This window comes from Pseudomyrmex gracilis, unplaced genomic scaffold, assembly GCF_002006095.1.
Source record: "Pseudomyrmex gracilis isolate BER0280 unplaced genomic scaffold, ASM200609v1 scaffold_21, whole genome shotgun sequence".
Lineage (NCBI taxonomy): Eukaryota > Metazoa > Arthropoda > Insecta > Hymenoptera > Formicidae > Pseudomyrmex > Pseudomyrmex gracilis.
In genome coordinates this window covers 984398-1004855 of record NW_018020605.1, presented here as the reverse complement: position 1 = coordinate 1004855, position 20458 = coordinate 984398, and the positions used below count along the sequence as shown (strand labels likewise).

Here is a 20458-nt window from a genome sequence, read left to right as displayed (position 1 = left end):
GAAAGACTTTTCCGGGGGAGGATATATCTCGATAGGAAGAGCGCCTTTGGAGCTCGTTGGCGAGCTCTTCACTTGGGATTTAATTTTGACTCGGCTTTATCTTCGCCGTCGATCTCGGATTTATGGTGATTAATTCGCTCGGTTGGTGGAAATTAAGACAGACATCTCTCACGATCGGTCGCTTTCACTTTGTTTTAATTGAATAATTGTGTGTTTACACATCGTCGTTATACAATATTTTCTGTGAAAATTCACACCGACTTGCAAAAAGATCCTCGAATTTTAAGAAACTGATTTCGCACTACGCCCATCGCGTAGTCGATATCTGATATTCTTTTTTTCCTTCCGCGTTTTAAAAGTTTCATCAATCTTAATTTGTTATCTGTAATATTTATTGCTCGTATTATAATTCGCGATATTCAATATACAACGCAAATTTGATTTATAAAACTCGTATTTTGCCTATCGCGACCCACCACCATCGAGAATACACCGTCGAGTGATTAATTATCAACATCGGGGACCTCCAAATCTACGCTACTGCGCTCATTCGAGCTTTGCGGTCGCGTTCGGAATAACGTTTCGGCCGTTAAAACATTATCTTGATTGGCAGGTATGAAGCAGGTAGCGGCGTCGAAATTTAATGGCCGATTGAAATTATATCGCTTCCACTGGCCGGCCGCTCGGGATTTTCTGCGGTTACGAGGTGCGCCGAAACCCGGGAGTCTTCGAATTTCGTGGTATCCATAGTGTGTAGCGCGGCGCACGTTCGGACTTGCGTAATCGATGTTTAGAACCGGTGGAATCGGATTCCTCGCGAATTCCAATTTCGCTCTACTTCATTACTTCCCATCCTCGAACCTATTCGCGTCCTAGGTATTCAGATGGTATTATTGCCGTTCATATATATCGGGTGTTCCACAATTTCTCAGTGATGGAACAACCGATGTTTTTGTCCGGTTTATTCTCTAGTGGTCTACTTGCGCCTTCACAGATACGCTTCTAGAAAGAAAAAATAATATTTTGTGTAATATACTTTATGTGTACCGTGCAAGATATTTATGCGAAATTGTAGCGTTGGGAGTATTTCCTAAGAAGACAGATTGCGACGTGTATATAACGATAGAAATTTATACGCGATCGATCTGTGACCGACACACGTATGTTCAACAGGCAAATTCGAAAAGCTTTTTGAATTTTGGAGCAAGTTCAATCGACATTGGCGTTTTGTAGTGAGAAGTTGACTTGTTTGTCGATTTTTCAATAATAATCATTGTTGTGTGATTATTCTTGAAAACTGATTTGGATATTTATAATCGTTGCTCTCGCGGTAGAATATTTCGTTTCAACGATATATATCTCACAACAATTTCTTTTTCAATTATCGAACACAATTGTGGCGCGTTATCGGGTGTTATCTAAAAAACACTTGTCGCGCGCGCGAGGCGCGCAAAACTCTTGGATGCAATGCTTTCGTGTTAAGTCAACGTCATCGCGAGTTTGTTATGTGCGTTTACCTTATCGACGAGGTATCGCGTCAAAACTATTACCGCGATAAAGCCGTTATTAGCACGGGGCGAAAAGGAGAAACGATGCACGCGAGGTCGCGGAAGAAACGAGAGTCGGATTTTGTCGGCTGGCAAGTGTTGTTTTAATTCAACAAGAATGTTGTCGTGAGATTTAACATTTTAACGTAAATTGATAAAATAACATCTATCAAGTCTGCGAAAAATAAATTGTGAGCGATTTACTGTAGATGTTAAAAAAAAAAACAAAAAAAAAGAGTCAAATTAAACTTGTAAATAAGATGTGCAAATATACACGCGTTACTTTCGCAACGTTTATCATAAACGAGTAACACGAATTTCTCACGAGTTGCTCGCTCTATATTGCAGCCCTCATGGATGCGGAGTCGAGAATATTGGGACGACAGTTTTGAGGCGCGCTTTGCGGAGCTGCGGAAAGACCCGACGAGGCCACCCTTGAAGGTAAGTTAATTAATCGTTGAAATATTCATGCGGGCAGGGCCCGCGTGTTAAGTTGACTCTAAATATAGATTGCTCAATGACTTGCCCGGCAATCGCCAGTCCGCGTTACGTTGGGAGTAAGTAACACAATTATCTCGGTGTAGTGACTCAATTTCACTTTGAATTTAATTATTATACAAATATATAAATTATGCGAAATTTAAAATGTGAGTTTTCGTTAATTATAGTTACTTATTTAAACAATTAGCAAAAATTATTTAAATGATTAACAGCGCGTTAAGTCTTATCTTTACGTTGTGATAAAGTGCAATGCAATGAATAATAATAGAGAAGCAAAACAGAAAAAGGTAAATTGCAATGATAAAAGGAAACAAATTCTTTCGCAAAATTATCAGGTCAGAGAAAGGCACGAGATGATATAAACAGTGGAAATGTCCAGAACAAATTCGAGATACCTGCGTGCGCGCTCGTGCGAAAGCTCTTACCAGCTTTCGCATTGCCGTTAATGCGAGAGCGAAGATTTACGACGCGGAGGGAGTGTAAAAAGCTCGTCTGACGCGTCCTGAGAGAATCGTGAAATCGGGAAGGAGGCTTTGTTTATGAGGAGTATAAAGTATTTCGATCTTTCGGACCACCCTCGCGATTTGCCCTCCACGATCGCGTCCACCCTTGTTTTTTATGAGATTCAAATTTCCAATCGTATCGTTTTCCATAATCCCTTTTACATAGTGATACAGACGTACTTGAATATCAATTTAGTTTTACGGAAGCACCGTAATAATTTTATTGTTATCTTCACAATTACAAAAGCAAAACTATACTCGAGAGAATGATGCAAATGATAGAAATTCGCTCTTTATTTTGTAAAAATTCAATATCGTGAGCGCGCGCACACACACACACACACACACACATATAATGTACACGGTAACGCGCTTATGACGTTATTAATATACTGACTTTGAAATATATTAAAGATAAAAAAGAGTTATGTGAGAACATTTTCTTACAATATTTATTCGGAGAAAATATACGTACGGCGCGCGTAAGTAGTAAAAGTATGTCATTTCTCAGCCGAGCGCGCGGTTACAATTTCTACTACTCGCACAAGTCTTTCAATTTCAAATCTTAAGTTTACAACAACAAGCCGGCCAATATCATTAAGCATTTTTGTCATTTATTCACCACATCTTTCCTCGTCTCGACTTACATCACTTTTAAATTAATAACGCAATATGATAAATTAGCGTTTCTTGCGCAACTTGAATATTTTTCTCTACTCTGTAAAATTCTGTCGCGCTGCACGTTAAAGTAAAGCATTGCGTCAATCAACAACCCGTATAATAACGCGCGGAGAAAGAGAATTTTTCATTGTCCGCGTAAATAATCGTGCGAAAAGTCTCGGTGAGAAGAAATTCATCCACGACAAGATATTTTGTTTCGCGTCGAACCTTCGATTCGTTTCGAAAGAAATATACAAGTCGTTCGCAAATTGCACACTCAAATATTGCTCTTCATCGAAAGAAGTTCGAAGCGGCATCAATTTTTAATTTGCGAACGTTGATCAAAATTTCAGACAAACATCTACAATTTTAGATGTGTGAATATTTTGTTCGCTTTAATATTTTATCAAGAAATAAGCAACGACGTGACTCGACGATGTAACTCGAAATATCGTGTATTCCCGTTTTCACTTTTTTTTTGTTTGCAATAACTTCGTGGTTTTCGCTTTTCTTCGGATATTTGTCACGCGCACTCATAATGGTGCGTCGTCTCTCGTGTCTAAAGTCTTTGCGCGCCGGCGTAATTGCTTTCTTGCGGAGTGCATCCGCTTTATTTACTTTTCTTCGCTTCACAAAGAAAATTGCGAGGGTGCAATATCTTGCGTGCTCGCTTTCGCGTTCATTGTCTCTTCACGGCGGGTGTACAACTTGCAGTCAAGAGTCTTCGTGATGAAGGAAATACGACGCGCGCGCGCGTTACGTCTCGAGTTAATCCTCGGGATTACGGATCTGGCGGGTGGATATCGAAAGCGAGTGTTTGACCAGCCGCTCGAAACTACTCGAGCCGACTGACTATCCCTGCACTATCAAACCCACCGATTCTCTTCGCGTTGGATGCAACGCGTCTCTCACGAAGACAAACGCAACGACCTCCTCTTCACCTTCACTCGTCGTGTCACCCATCCCTTCGGATGCGCTACAAACAGAGTTCGATGAGTTCGACAATACCGGCTCATCAGTCCATTGTCGTGGAGATACAATAGCGCGAACGGCGGTCCGGGAGCGCCGTGGCCCTTTGGAAAATGTGCACGACAATGGCGGGCAATGGGCGCGATTTCGGTGACAGAATGTACCGAGAATGCGTCGCGGTATTTGACGTAATAAAACTGCCTTTTTGGATTTGGATTTTTCCGTATTGGGTACGGATATTTAGGGAAGGGAGACGGAATGTCGCGTGGCGGGAAAGAAGCGTCTTGTTGAATCATGTCTCATATAAAAATTGCTATCGAGTTATATCGAAAGTCGATTGCGCTATATCCTACGGTAACAGTCTGAAAATCAAGCGGGATTCTTTGGATTTTTTGTCTTCACATACACGTTGAATATTATTTTTTGCAGATGCATTACAACAATGATAAAACGTGATAATCTGTAATATTACTGTATATTGTACTCAATTATATTTAATGACAAAATATGTTTGCAGCAATTTTTTTGTGTCACTGTATACATGTAATTAATCTAGGGGGGCAATATAATATTACACTCGTCAATATAGTAGAAATTTAAATTGGCGTGTAACGGAGCATGTAACGGCGCGTGTAGGATATGCGGTATCTGTATATTCGACTTGCTTCGTCTACATCCGTAGAATCTTCGAAGACGAATCCGGTGTCGTGCGCGTCAGCAAGCCAATTATGCTGATGTATCGTCTTAGGCATTTGTGGGATTCGTTAACGAAGTTTCTCGCGCGTCTCTCGTGCGACGCGACAGTACTACAGAGACTCTCACACAGCTATTTCCGGTTACATGTGCTCTCTTTCTCTTCCTTGCTCTTTTTCTCTCTCAGATACTTAAAAGGGCTCGATGTTGTAATAGTTATAAGGAAGATGCGCGCGCTACGGAATAGTGTGAGCATACAAGTGTAGATTATATATATATATACTTATATATATATATATATATATATATATATATATATATATAGCTGTAACGAGCAAAATATTAGCGAGAGAAAAGTGTTTAATTTTGCAACGATATCACAGAGATTTCGTAAAAATTAAATTGAAAAAAATTAATTTTTTAAATGTTATTGTGAAAATGATATTTTTTAAATAAAACAAAGAGAGAGAGAGAAATTGGATATATTGCCACAAATTAATATGTTTTATCTTGCAATGATACTTCGATCTCGAACAGATGTCTCGAATATTTCAAAATTAAATTAAAAAATTGTTGTTTTCAATTTTATTGTAAAAATATTTTATTTTTAAGCAAAACTGAGAGAAAAAGAAAGGAATTGGATATATTTTGCCACAAATTTTTCACTTAATACAGTTTTTCTTTTTTTTTTTTGAAAATGTATGGATAAAGTATAATTTCTATTGACAAGTATCTGCACTCTGTCTTTCACGGTTTATTACGTGCTTTCTGATGAAGTGTTCAACAATTAAAGTGTTCAACAACTTCAACACACGTTCTACTTTTGAATTGCATTCGCTACATGTTGTTTACTTCTTCAACGACTATTTCATTCTCGGTCAATGTATAAATAGCGCAAACCGGCAATTTACATTCAAAGCTCTCGAACAAAGTGGCAAGCTTTACTCGAGAAAATACTTGAGAATATTTGCATTCTTCCGTAGAATCAGAAGCGACGGACCAACTTTGCGAGTAAGATCATGATCTCTGCGAATATTTATAATATCCGCGAAAGCAAATCAATAGAGTTACGGTATTTTTGTTTATATCTTACGTTATTTTCTCAAATTGTATTAGAGAAAATTAATCAAGTGTCCAAATTTATGTCTTCGCAAATCTCATCTCTTCACTCTAGTGTAATCTTTATTTAAGCAAATTTTTTTTTTTTTATTCAAAATATGAGAAAAGGATTTTCGATTAACCTCAATTGAGTTTCCATTCGAGACAACACTTTTCCAAGAACAAGCCGTAAAAAAATAGGACGTGCGCAAGCAGCACACTTGCAATTTTGACGTCGCTCAAGATCATCTACGATCTACTCACGGGAGATGAGAGACGCATCTCTCGTCAGTGTTAGAGAGATGCTCGTAAAACACAGTCGGGATGAGTCGGGTCGTGCAGAAATGTCGCCTCTCTTCTTGCCGTCGGACATCCAGTCGCGACCTCACGCCAGATACAACATAAGCGAGTCGGGGTTGCTCATGCCGGGTCGTACATCAAAACCCGACCTCTTTACGATCATATCCGCTTTTTATCCGCGTCACATTTTTACGGCCGAGTCTCGATCAATAGCAAAAGTGTGGCGCGCGATCTACTTAAATATCCACATTTCTCTCTCTCTCTCTCTCTCTCTCTCTCTCTCTCTTTCTCTCTTTCCTTTTCTCTTTCTCTATCTCCCGCAAAGCTTCATATTTTCTGTACACGCTACTGATGTCATCATTACTTTTTCACCGTTGCATTTGCCGCCTATCACGAACGAAAGAAAGACAAGTGACAAATAACAATAGAACCGAAAGTTTTACTTTTATCGCATTCGAGAGAAAATTTCTCGAAAACGTCTCGCTATTCTATCGGCGAGATTAATATTCAATGCCAGTAATAGCGCAACAATCGCTTCCCCGACTAAAACTCTCCCTTACGGTTTCAATCTGAATTCCAATTCACGGTGTCGTCTTTGCGCGCGGTACCAGCCAGCGACCGTGATTGCGCGGAGATGCTCCTATACACGCTCCATCTTCCGCACGGTGTCGCGGTTAAGGGTGATAATAGCGATCCCCGGGCAAGTAGCTGGCGAAGTTACCGGCGAGGTGACAAAGTACACGGGGCTTTCGTGTCGCGGGGAAGAGTGAGAGTGAATGAGAGAAAGAGAGAGAGAGAGAGAAAGAGAGAGAGAGAGAGCAGCGTTCTATACAGTCTCTGTGCAGGATGGACCGAGAACAGGCAGGGGCAAAGGGCTAGGGGTGCATTAAAGGGGCGCTATGACCCGTTGCGCTTGTCTCATGCATACCAATAAGTCCCGGCTGCTGCTGCGTCTCGTATGTAGGCGAGTATCCTGCAGCTTGCCGGCGACACACACTTCGCTTATTTGTCCTGTGAAATAGAACCCGACTCGTCCCTTCACTACAGTGAAGATTACCGGTGTGTACATATATACAACACAGCGCGCAAATTAAATTCTCATTATTCTTCTTTATCACATTATTTCTGTTACAGAGATATTTTTACAAAGCAAAGGATTTATGCAGTTGTTATTCTATCTAGTAATAAATAACACAATTAATCAACGTGCTAAGAAATATATTGAGGAAATTAGTGCATTTTTTTAAGATCAGAGAAGAAGCCGCGGATTGTAATTTTTTTTCCCCGGAGAGAAAATATATTCGTTTACTTTGGAGGGATAAAAGAACAGCATTGTTCTCGGGAAAATTGTTCGTCGCACAAGAACCGCGCTTCTGGTGAGATTTGCCTGGCCGAAACGAATGTTGATTAACGAGAGAGCTTTCGCGAATTCGGGAGAGCGCGTTCCGCGCGAAAGAACGCTCCAATTTGTTCGCGTAGTGAGCGCGAAATGAAATTAAGGCCGATGCGAATTTGATCAGCGGCGTCGGCGCGATGGTCGGAGCTCGAAATCTCGGTGAAAATGCGGAGAGAACGCTCGGACGGAACGCTCTGGCGGGACGACGACTAATGACAGTTACCGCTGTGAGTTGATTCTCGTTTAAAAGATTTACGCCGGTCTCTCGTGTAGCTTGCAAATCGCATATCCGACTAGTTTCGCCTCAAAATGCTTTCGTACGCTTTCGAACGGAAGAACCGCAAGTTTATTCTCGAGAGATCGTGCAGGTTTTAAACGCAAATTTGTCGTCTGCGAAAAATCGCGGCGAACTGCTGAGAAAGTGTCGCTCTTACAAATTCGTACAGGGTAAAGAGAGAGTAAACCTGAGCTGTATACGCATGGAGGAACTACCGTTCATTCGACATGTTCCACATTGCATGTATGCGCCGACAACAACGCGCAATAAATTTCACATATTGTGTCGAACGCGATGTTGCATCTCCACGTCGTTTGAATTACTAACTCGCTACGTGCGGCGGTGTGTTATATCAATTACGCGATATTGACATTGTCGTTTCAGTGTTCCACGTCATTACAAGGACAGGCTATTACGACCGAGTTATCTAGAACCCGCGCCAATCAAACTTATCACCTTGCGTTTATCAACGACGTACATATTTCCTGCATGAATATGGAACGAAAGAGAGATAATTGAACCTTGAGGTTAAGAAAAGCCCTCGGTAATTATATTTAGGCGATCTACACTAAATTGACGCGATATTAAAACAACACCGTTTCGCATTTAATTGCAACACGCGTAATTAGAAAATATTTGTGTAATCACAATTTTACGATAAATGTTAATTTTCGTAATTTACAAAAAAAACTGCCGTTTGATGGGCGGCGTGTATATGTATTTGTTGTTGCACTTACACTGATTTACGAGGGAATAGACAGTCGAGAAGTGTTTAAAAAAATATGTCAACGCCGTCTAGTATACTTTTATTCGGCTTTAATCCATCGCGAAATATTAGCGACGACAAAAGCGGGCGGCAATAAAATCGCGCCACGCATGGTCAATTCTGTGACAAAAATAAAAGTGTCGTTTGCACACTCCACACTCTGAATATCGACACGCTCGCTCCGACACTCGAGACAGGTTGAAACACTTTTTTAAACATTATCGAGAGCGTGTCTACCGAAGGTAAACTAATAAATCGCCGCAAATCGGTTTCGCAAGCTCTACCGTCGTACCTACGTATGTATGTACATCGAAACGGCAGCGACCGTCGGATTAATAACGCGCGACGAGACGCATGTTGCAGTGCATCAATTACGCCGTCATTATAACATCGTCAAACCGAATATCGAATGTCGTGCGAGCTAATTAACGAATCTCCACGCCACTGGTCTGTCGAGAATTGAGAGCGGCACTCGGATTGGCATTCGGTTTGGCGGTGTGTAGATTATTTCGAAAGATCCCGATGAACATGCGCGAGAATCAAGTCGAATAGAATCGAAGCGGGCTTAAATTCAATTTATACACCTTTTCTCATCGATAATAATCGTAAATAGATTATAGAAAACGACATTAATTTACCCGAATTTCGCATTTTGCTATTTGAGACACGTTTCTAATAAAACTGACGGTGGATATCGCGTTTTTTTTGTTACAGGTTATTCTCGTGCCTCACAGCCACACCGATCCCGGATGGCTGAAGACGTTCGAACAATACTTCCACAGCTCGACGAGAAGCATTCTAAACAACATGGTCTCGAAGCTGCAGCAGTGGCCGAACATGACCTTTATCTGGAGCGAGGTTTCGTTCTTATCACTCTGGTGGGACAGGTGAGTGTGCGCAAGCTCGATCGAATATTTGCAAACAAGAGAGAAATACGCACGCAACGGAATATTGGAGAACTTAATACGAGAGATAGTAAAAAAAAAAAACAAAAAAAAAAAATATCTTTGTAGTCTTTAGCAAGACAAGTAAAAGTAAAAGTTAAATAATAAAAATAAAATGAGATTTTCAAAATTCCGATTTGCGAGAAATGTTATCTTAACGAGATCGGTTCGCTTCTTCTTTTCAGTCGCTTGAGTATATTAACATCGATTATGCACTTATGAAGACAAACACTGGTTCAGTGCATTCGCATATTAAGTAAACTGCAATTTGCCCGTCGAAGTAAGTTATTGTATAAAATGAGGGAGAGAAAGAGCGTCGTACAAACGGTATATACGTACAGAACCAACATTCTCGTGCGATTTTGCACGTTTGATAACGCGGCGTGCACACATCGTTATCTTCGATATTCGAATTTACGATTCGGATGTTCTATTCCTGTGAGAGAACATAGCCGCTTTAATGCAGACATTGGCTTCTGCGTTCTGTTAATTAAAGACAAACGTTGGTGCATTTGTGTATTAAGTAAACCGCAAGCTCCTCGCGCGCGAGCGTTTCTCTCTCGAAATGGATTGTCATAAAATAGGCCAGTGAGGATGAGAAAGGACGATAGTATCGAAGACCTGGTTGGCGGATATTCTCGAACCACTTGGCGCGAATAAAGGACCGTCGGTTCTTGTCTTTTTAACGAGCTGTGGAAAAGCCGTAGATAAAGCTGAGAAAGACAGAGAAGTGTCGCTAGCATAAAAGTAGATTCTCCCTCTTTCTTCCTCTCTCTCTCTCTCTTTCTCTCTTTTTTTTCAGAGAGAACGAGTGAAATGATAAGTTTGAGATAAGTTTTACAAGAAAACTCCCTTTCATTACTCTCCATCCAGGAACTAAACGTAATGTTGCTTTCAGAGAAGTTCTAATTACTTTTGATACTATAAACTGCGTAAAGACTACGTCACATTATTCTAGAAACCGTGTTTAGTTTGAGATTTTTTGTCGGCATGTTTAAAAAATTTATTGTATTGGTAGCGGTGCACTTTAAACAAACTTGTGTTGAGGAAAAGCTCATCCCCAAAACGCCCCAGTTTGCCCTGGGCGTAACCACCTTAGCTTTAGCGACCTTAAACCAACCTACTAGCCACCGGGGAGAACAGAAAGAGAGAGAGAGAGAGAGAGAGAGAGAGAGAGAGAGAGAGATAGCGCAAGAGAGAAACAGACGTACTAGCAGGTGGAATCCGTGGCGGCTTTATAGCCGACATAAACGACGTAATGTGGAAACCACCTTCGAATAGGGAAGGTTATGTAGGTCGTACATAACACTCGGACGCACAAATCACGTAAATCCTAGCCCAACTGAAATGCAGCGGCGGCAGCGATAAATATGATTTGCAACCCCGAATTGCGTGATAGGTAGTATAAAACAAGCGCGCGCGGCAAAGCGAGTCACGCGAGAATGATTAAATCCGCCGTTGATCCACATCGAACGGGATTGATCATTCGTGGCGGTTATTTGCGCAGAGCACACGAATCAAGTTCATCCATGAGTAAATCTCGCCTATTGGTTAATCGTTGAATTTGCAGTTGTGATTTTTCCTCCGAGTCGAGTTTAATTGAATGTCCGTATATTTATTTCTTTGTGTGTTATTTACTTTTTATAATTTTATATCGAGCGCGCACACATTGCGTTGAACACACACAAATGTGTGTGTGTGTGTGTGTGTGTGTATTTTGACGTTGTACTTTTTTTCTCTTATAAATTTTTACTAGGTGCAATTAATCGTGGAAAAGTTGGGAACTTTATCCGATCTTAAGGAAAGATCTTAGGATGTTTAATTTTATTTTGTGGAAGCAGCCATCACAGTGATAAATATCGTCTCTTCGTTTTTTTTCAGTGCTCACCCGACAAAGAAGATGGTCGTGAAGAGATTAGTTAAGGACGGTCGTCTGGAGATGACCACCGGAGGATGGGTAATGACCGACGAAGCGACCTCCCACATTTATGCCATGCTGGACCAACTTATCGAAGGTATGTACTTCCTATAAAAAAAAAAAAGTCACACGTATTTCATATTTAATTTGATATATAACGGACAATAAAAGATCGAGTCCTGCGTAACAGTAATATTAAACAATCGCGCAGAGATGCGAACGTAAATGTGAAAATTTGCCAGAGAGAGAGAGAGAGGAAGAGGATTGGACCGAGACCGTGTAAAAGAATTCATAAAAATGTGAGAGCAGAAACGTGAAGAATCCATAGCATGACGAGAAAAATATATTCTTCTTCCTTCCGACGTCGTAAAAATCAGCCGGCGTTTTAAAACACTTTATCGACAGCTAAAAGGACGTCGGAATTCCGACCATCGCCGGTAGATATGTAGAGGTACATAGGTAGGATATTCCTGTCGTTTGCTAGCCAAGCGTCGGCGGCCGGCAGGAAGCAATAAGGATACTCGCGAATGCGCCGCGCGGAAGGAAGAAGATTCGAGTAGATGGAAAGGATTTCTCTCGTTCTGCCACGTGGAGAGGAGGACGAGATAGGAAACAGAGAAAGAGCTGGCAGGAGTAGAGTAATAAGGCGACGCGGGTGCAAGCGGGGTTTCTCAACGGAAAATTGCTCTCCGCCACGTCGTCGTCGTCGTCGTCGTCGTCTCCTTCGTCCTCTTGGAACTCGTCTGATTACGACCTCCCTTCTCCATCTCCACTTCCTCCACCGATCCGTTTCATCCTTATTGCAATGAAGGGAAAAGGATCCTTCTCACTCTCGCTCGGTTTAATGTTACCGCGAAAGATTTTACCGACCTCCTGGAAATTTCAGTCGGCGTTGATTACCTTTCCACAGAGGCCGCCCGCGCTCGCGTGCTGTATCGCCGAGATATCATAGCGCGGAAACGGCCTACCTTCTCTCTCTCTCTCTCTCTCTCTCTCTCTCTCTCTCTCTCTCTCTTCCTGTCTCTGTCTCTCCTTAATAGGAAGGAGCGGCAATAACTATTATCGTACGTATGTCGCATAGCTGCGGTTGCTGCGACCCAGCAGGATTATTCCTAATGCTCGACGGTGCGACCGTATGCGCGCCTGAGCTCTCTTCGAATATAGCGTGCAGTCGGGTGCAGTCGGAATTTACAGTGCAATATGGGACACGATTTTAGAAAATTCTCGTGGAGTTTACGTTGAGAGCTTAATGCGAGAAAAGCGCCGAAAAGCGGGAAGAAAGGATGATGAGATTACTTTTAAAAAACATGTAATTAGTAAAAAACAAATATGGAAAAAAAATGTCAAGCTTCAGACGAACTCCGGAATTCGTGTTTACTCACCAGAACATCGTGTCACTTGTAATATAAGTTTCGCCACGTGTGCATACGACATGTGTTGCGTTCCGTGTGACGTAAAATCTCTACATACACACACACATACACACACACACACACACGTGTGCGATCATTAACGACGGGCGGGAGGAGTGGAACAACGAAACGTACAGCATGTTATGACCTGTCGTCGCGCGCGGTTTCCACGACGCGTGTGAAATGTATGTACAAGTGATACGAGAGTCCTCGAGTGCACCGACAGTGCTCGCTCGTGCTCTCGCCCGAATATAATACACCCGCCTCTCGCCGTGTTCGCGTCACTGCGAAGTGTAAAATTGATCCCACTTCTGAGATGTAAAATTGATAGAACAGAGTGGTAAATGGAGAAATGGAAACGATACTTGTTTCGATACTTATAAGCGAGAATATATTTTTTGTGACATACATTTGTGTTGATCTCCCGCTGGTATTCACGTGAAGATCATGTAGAAAGAAAAATATCGGCGCGAGAAAAAATTCCGATATTTTAATTAACAGATTTGCACAATTTACAATATATTTTCGTATGCATTTTGATACTGTATTTAACACAAGTCTTAATTTATTTATAATATACGTAAAAATATTAAACAAATTGTTTGAAAATATTACAACAGAATAGTCACGCGTGAATATACGGGAGCGTGTACGAGTCGTAGGTAATCGGAATTGAGACGAATAACGATGGCTCGCAGCCACAAAGATCTTCTGAAAATCGCAACGGAGATCTTTCTGAGCTGTCCTCAACAGAAATCTTCAAACGCCATATCCACAGAAATCTCCCAATTGAACTCGTGTGCTTTTGATCTACTTGCCGGCTCGTCTCGCATTCGACTCGCTCGTTCAAACCTCGATATCTGTGCTTGATAGCGCGACCAAATAGCCAACAAATTCCAAGCTAATGCCAAGTGAATACTCGTGATATATTACAAAAGTATAATATCCTACCTTCGCATTTTAGAGCAGATTTTACGCGGATACGGAGCGAATTCGTGAAATTGCGAGCAATTGCGATATTTTCAAAAAAACTTTCATAACTTTTGAATTATTTGATATTTTTCAATGAAATTTTTGAGAGATCGCTTTTTTGCATAAGAATTTAATACTTTTTAACGTGTAATTATCAGTGGTTCTCAACTTTTTTTTATTTATAAAGTAAACCATTTAGACAAATAACGCACTTGCGCGAAATTTTATATCATCGAATTTAGTATCTTTGTATATGCTTTGAAAGCAATTGCCAAGATATAGGAACTTTATAGGAAACTTTACAGAAATTAATGGTTTTCAATTTGTTTTATATATGAAAAGTTATTATACATGATAACATAATATAATATTACAATAATATAATAAGTCAAGTAAATAAGTCAATAATATAATAAGTCAAGCGTGAACAGATTACAAAAGCAGAATACATTTCTATTACTTTATAAACTATTCATTAGAATATTGAAATATATATTATAATAATATATTATACAATATATTATATAATATATTATATAATTTTATTTGGATTATAAACTTGAAAGTTGTCTTCTTCTCCATCATTCCTTCATCTAATTAGATTTTGTTCCGGAGTTTATACACGCTTCTGAACTTGATATACGCTTCTAAATTTATTTAAAAAATAATCGATGATTTCTTGCACTTTATTTAATCTGTTTGCGTTTGGATGGATGTTCGTATTGTCAGAAAAATGGAGTATATTATTTATGGAGATTTCCGTAGATATGGCGTTTGAAGATTTTTGTTGAGAACAGCTCAGAAAGATCTCCGTTGCGATTTTTAAAAGATTTTTGTGGCTGCGAGCCATTGTTATCCGTCTCAATTCCGATTACGACTCGCGCACGCTCTCGTATATTCACGCGTGACCATTTTGTAATATTTTAGAACAATTTGTTTAATATTCTCACATATTAAATAAATTAAAAGACTTGTGTGTTAAATACAGTACTCTGCGAACTATAAATTTGCAAAACCCAATCTCTGCTCATAAAATGGAGTCTCGAAAGATTCCTATTCCGGCAATACCTTTGAAATTTTTATTATTTCTTGCTGGATGGAAATCTGACTGATCTTCTTCTTCTGTTTCTATATCTTTTTCACTGATCGAGGATGATGAAAGCATACGCGATCTATATTGTACTGTTAATATCAGAATTGTCACTGTCATCTTCATATTCAGCGATTTCCGATAAAAAGTCCTCACATTTTTCATCTAAAAAATTCTCTTTTTTCATCTTTATAAAAATATTATAAATTGAAAGAGAAGATCAAAAGATTTTACTCTGTGCAAGAATAAGCAAACGTCGAACAAAGCGTAAAACTCTTATTTATGTTATTGCTTTAGTATAATACACTCTGTCTGCGGCAGAGCCCGAGCGTCGAATTATCTTATGACTCGTATACACAACATATATACGATTCCAGTGTCGATAATCACGAAATAAACCGAAGGAATTGCAAACAATATTCAATTATTCTAACTCGTAAAACATCTGTTACAATCTGAAGAGAAATTGAAGACTCTATAGCGTTGTATTTATTTTTTAAAAATCTACTAGCACAACACAAGCGCGCGCTACGCGCACGCTATTATTGTTTTCATTTTCATGTGTTGCATCAGTGAACACAACCTGTCACCGCGATGACAGCTAAAATATACATGTTATAAACTATGTAATACACCTACGAGAGATGTCAAAAATAACACATGAAAATCAAACTCAAAAAATAAAAGAAAGAGAGAAGAATGGAAAAACAACACGTGACTAAAGTCACGTGACAAAGAAAAGGATAAAAAAGAAAATATTATACATATACATATATTATATATAATATACATATATTATAGATAATATTCTATATCTACATATAATACACATACATACACACACACATATACACACACACACATATATATATAATTATATATATACCGTAATCACGTGAGTAATCACGAGGTCAGAGACCCCGTCCAGGTCGCGCGGCCGAGGTCAGTGCTCCGCCAAGGCCGCGCGGCCGAGGTCAATGACCCCGCCAAGGCCGCGCGGCCGAGGTCAGTGACCCCCCCACCAAGGCCGCGCGGCCGAGGTCAGTGACCCCGCCAAGGCCGCGAGGCCGAGGTCAGTGACCCCGCCAAGGCCGCGAGGCCGAGGTCAATGACCCCGCCAAGGCCGCGCGGCGGAGGTCAGTGACATTACTGTAGTATGTATATAATACAATATAAAGTATAATATTATAAATATATAATAATTTATATGTATAATATGTATTATTTAATGTTATATATAATATAAATTACAGTCACGTTATTTTTACGTGTTGTTTTTCTACTCTTTTCTGTCAAGTGACTTTAGTTACTTTTTTAATTTTCTCTACATATACGACGAACTGTCTCAAAATCGCTTTTCATTATTTACTCTTTTGATCTTACCGATTCGATTTGACTCGATCAACCAACCAACCAACCAATCGGCAACGCGGGAAAGAGGCAACAATAGATGCGATACATTCGGCTCCAAAACGCGCACTTCGCGAAACACATGAATTTTTTTATATAGAAATAAATAACGCATATATGCATCCAGGAGATATTACAAAGATATAATATTTGTTTACCTATCTAACTGCACGTTTTTGTACACCGGATATATTTTAACATAAAAAATTAAATCTTTCATTGTGAGTGCGACGACAAAACATCCTTTTAAACAACACATATATCTACATGTATGTGTTGCCAATAATGTTCATTGCAGATAATTTCTCTTGTATTAAAGAACATGTCTTTTCAACAATCGTCGGCTGTGCCTTGAAAACTCGTCTAACGCGGATCATTTAAAAAAAATCATAATCTCCAATTTACTATCTATATACAGTCGAACATTCTGATGCTCTAAACGATGAATTGTAATAATAAGTATGCTATTGAAAGTACGCTATTATATAATAATTGCCTACACTTTGCTATTATAATGCAGCGCGTTATTGCTTGTAAAAGGAATTATCGAATTAGGACCAAAGGTCGTTAAATGCATACAGCACAAATTATGAAACGTTCAATGCCTGCGGTGCAGGAAAAGGGAAACGCGCGGCGGACTTCTCTATGGCGATTTCGCGGACGCGCGAAACGCGATTTTGTAACCCGCTGCATTAAATTGAAATAATGTCGCTCAGGTGTATTAACTCCTAATTATTAGACTACTGAATATGTATGGTTGCGACGGGGTGTTCGCGCCTAGCACGTTAAATTGCCAAGTTCGGAACACCGTTATTACGAACGCGCGTTTGCCGCGTGTTCCGCGATATTCGATATGTGTGCATTTTCGAGTGCATTACAGCAGGGCGCGCCGGATCGACGCAAATATTCGACGCGGATATTCGCGATTGGCCGTTATCGCTGACTACAAACACGTCTAACACGAAGGTCCGATGCGTTATCGTCGATTCGCCGCGAGTATGCATAAACTACGTATAGATCGTCAGCATTAATTGTCGAAAATGTAAATAAACCGTATACATGCGATTCCAATTACGTATATTAAAAGAATTCTTGTAAGCGGCGAATTACGCGCAAATGCAATTTGCAAATGTTTTCTTGAAGCTGAAAAAAGAAAGAGATATTATTGCAGAAATTTTCACGAAATATCAGATATATACAAATCATACACACAGAATAATTCGCATGAGCGGAAGTATTTACCGCAACTAGCGAATTGATCAGGCGAGAGAACCGAAGCAAATCTGTGGAATCAACGTCTCACCAACAGTGGCCTAGTAGATAAGGAGTGACACGGCGCTCGGGGCGGTTCATCGAGGAGGGCTTCCTCAAATTCCAATAAAGTTGAACTTTTCCATTTTCACTCTGTCGAGACTTTTGACTATGAAAGTACGGACTGTCAATTCTCCACTTTTCCTGTAGCCAAGATGTGTCACTCTGCCATCGATCAATTGAAGAATTAGGAAACTAAAAAGAAAGAAATAAATATCAATTGTTAAATGACTAACGTTAAATAACTAATATTAAATGACTTTGTTTTATTCAAGTTCTTATTAAATAATAAGAAAAATATCTATTGTACAAACAACAATTTCTTTAAATCTCGTACGTAATAAATATATCGCGAAGTTTTTTCTCTTTCAAGTCATATTCTTTTCACATTGTATTTGTCTGTTGAATCTATCACAACAAAGATTAGAAGACGTAAGTTAGAAAAGAAGCGCAATAGAATTTCCTATACTAGGAAATATAATGCTTTTTCACATTTGTGTGTACATATAATATGAATGACAAATCGATCTCTACAGCTATACTTCCATATGATTTAATATACACAATCCAAGGTAGATAGCAGTGAAGTAAAAGGTCTTGGTGGAATCGCATGATTCTTTATCGAACTCATTTATATGTCTATAAGTATTTATAAATTTTTTTACGTCGCAAATTTTTTTTCACAATACGTGAAAGTTGAATTTCTCGGCGCACGAACAAAAGATCTATCTTTTAATAAGAACGACGACTGAGTATTTAACCAAGTAATTATCGCTAACTGTGAGCGAATATAATATGAATAATATCTAGAGCAAATCCAGCCGAGACAGTCCTTTAAACTGTACGCCTCTTTCATGCTCATCATCTCGCAGTCCTCTTCTCGAGATTCATTGCAAATATCGCGCGGAGTAAAGGCGTTTACGGACCATCCCGAAGGCTTCATATTTCTCTCTCGACTTGCATTCTATGCTATCGTTCTGCGCCGTGTCGTAACGCGTACGGAATAAGCACCTAATACAAATCCTGATATTGGATACCGAAGAACTTGCGTAAAACTGCAGCAGCCATTACTTGAATTTCACAATTGTTCTATAAACTCAGAGATAAGAGAGAGAGAGAGAGAGAAAAAAAAAAGAGAGAGAGAGAGAGAAATAATTATTCTCATATGAAGTAACTTTTGAATGGAATTATGAGTTTCACTGCTGACAAAACGATTCTTTCCTCTCTCAAACAAGATCGATTTATCTAATGGCCGGACCTGTCGCGGACCGCGCGCGCTTCGGGATTCGCGCGCGTATCGGTATCATTTGCATCGAAATAGCGCGCGACACTACGCGCAATATCCCGTTCGTCCTGTTTTCTCGAATTCCGAAATCCACCAATTTCCGGACGTGTGCCAGACTGTGATCCCCGCGGTGCACGCTATCGCGATGTTAGATAGCAACAGTGCCTATAACACGGTTTACCAGATGTGTGTTTTTGTCGCTACTAACAACGCTTTTGTAAAAAAAAAAATGCCAGAAATCTAATGATTTAGAAAGAGATAAATTTCTTTACAGAACTTTGTCGAGCAAATTTTGTCATTTATATATAATATATATACGTATATTGTATTATAAATCAATTAAAATATCTTTTCAATTAACATATCCTTTTCTTTCATGAGACATTCGTATTTGGATTCTAAATATTCAACAGAACTCGAGATTTTGTTCACTCGGGCACCTCGCTTATGCGGCCTACAAACGCGAAAGTTAGTAGAACCGCGCCGTTGTTATTATTGCGGCACGGCTATTGTTCCACAGAACTGTAGAATAGTTACGGTTATAGTTTCTCTCGACGAGACGGTATTGTGACTGAGAGCGGCTATTTACAAGCGTTTTCGTTTTGCCAGTCGTTCGCCAAGTGCATCTTGTCTTGTGAGAGCTCTAGAAATATTTTCATCATTTATAATAAAAAATATATGTGCATTTCTAATGAAAAGTAAGAATATCATTAGCTTTAATCGCGAAGCTAATTTGCATAAATACGGACGGATAAATTCCCGACGAGGAGAAACAACGAAAAATGACGAAAAATGTTATCTCTCTCTTTTTTTTTTTTTAATACTGGTAAAGTGCCGGGTGGCGTGATCGCCGAAAACACTTTTATGGCTATTAGCAATAAGAAATCTCATTTTTGACAGAGATAAGATTAATTCAAATCGGTTAATCCTGTAAAGGATTGGAGCTGTAAGAGCTTTAGGAGTCCTTTTTTACGCCTACCAAAACCTAGTATATATATATATGACGTATATATATATGCGGTCTAGACAGAATCGTCTCCAGAGAACGAAATCTGAAAGCCTTTTAGTTTATCACTTTCTATTGCGTTGTTATTTCTAAAATGCATTTCTCATATCAGTTTACGTTGCAACAAAAAAGAACCTATTAAAGTATATATTCAAAGAAGTAACAATATCTCTCTCACCGCGGTTAATACAGACGAACGGTGCATCAGATGCACAAAAAGTAATACACAAGAATCTGTGAAAACGTTAGTAAAATATGCGGAAAACTGAAGACTCGGTGGAAAGGAAAGTGATCTAAGAACAAAGTGACGTACACAGTTTGTCCGGAAAGTTCCCGGACTGATTTTTTCTAGCGCGGGTAAGCGGCGCTATCGAGCGGTCAACGCTGGAACTACTTAGTA

The 20458-nt window shown here is 39.6% G+C and overlaps 1 protein-coding gene across 4 annotated transcripts in view; it reads left to right on the top strand.

Moving 5' to 3' along the window:
- LOC109851841 (alpha-mannosidase 2) overlaps positions 1–20458 on the top strand; it is a 115717-nt gene that overhangs the window by 84266 nt on the left and 10993 nt on the right. For all 4 annotated transcript variants that reach the window (XM_020422320.1, XM_020422321.1, XM_020422325.1 and 1 more), the window contains 3 exons: positions 1896–1988; positions 9425–9597; positions 11536–11669. In XM_020422320.1, the coding sequence (XP_020277909.1) occupies positions 1896–1988; positions 9425–9597; positions 11536–11669 (400 nt within the window). The remainder of the gene's footprint in view (positions 1–1895; positions 1989–9424; positions 9598–11535; positions 11670–20458) is intronic.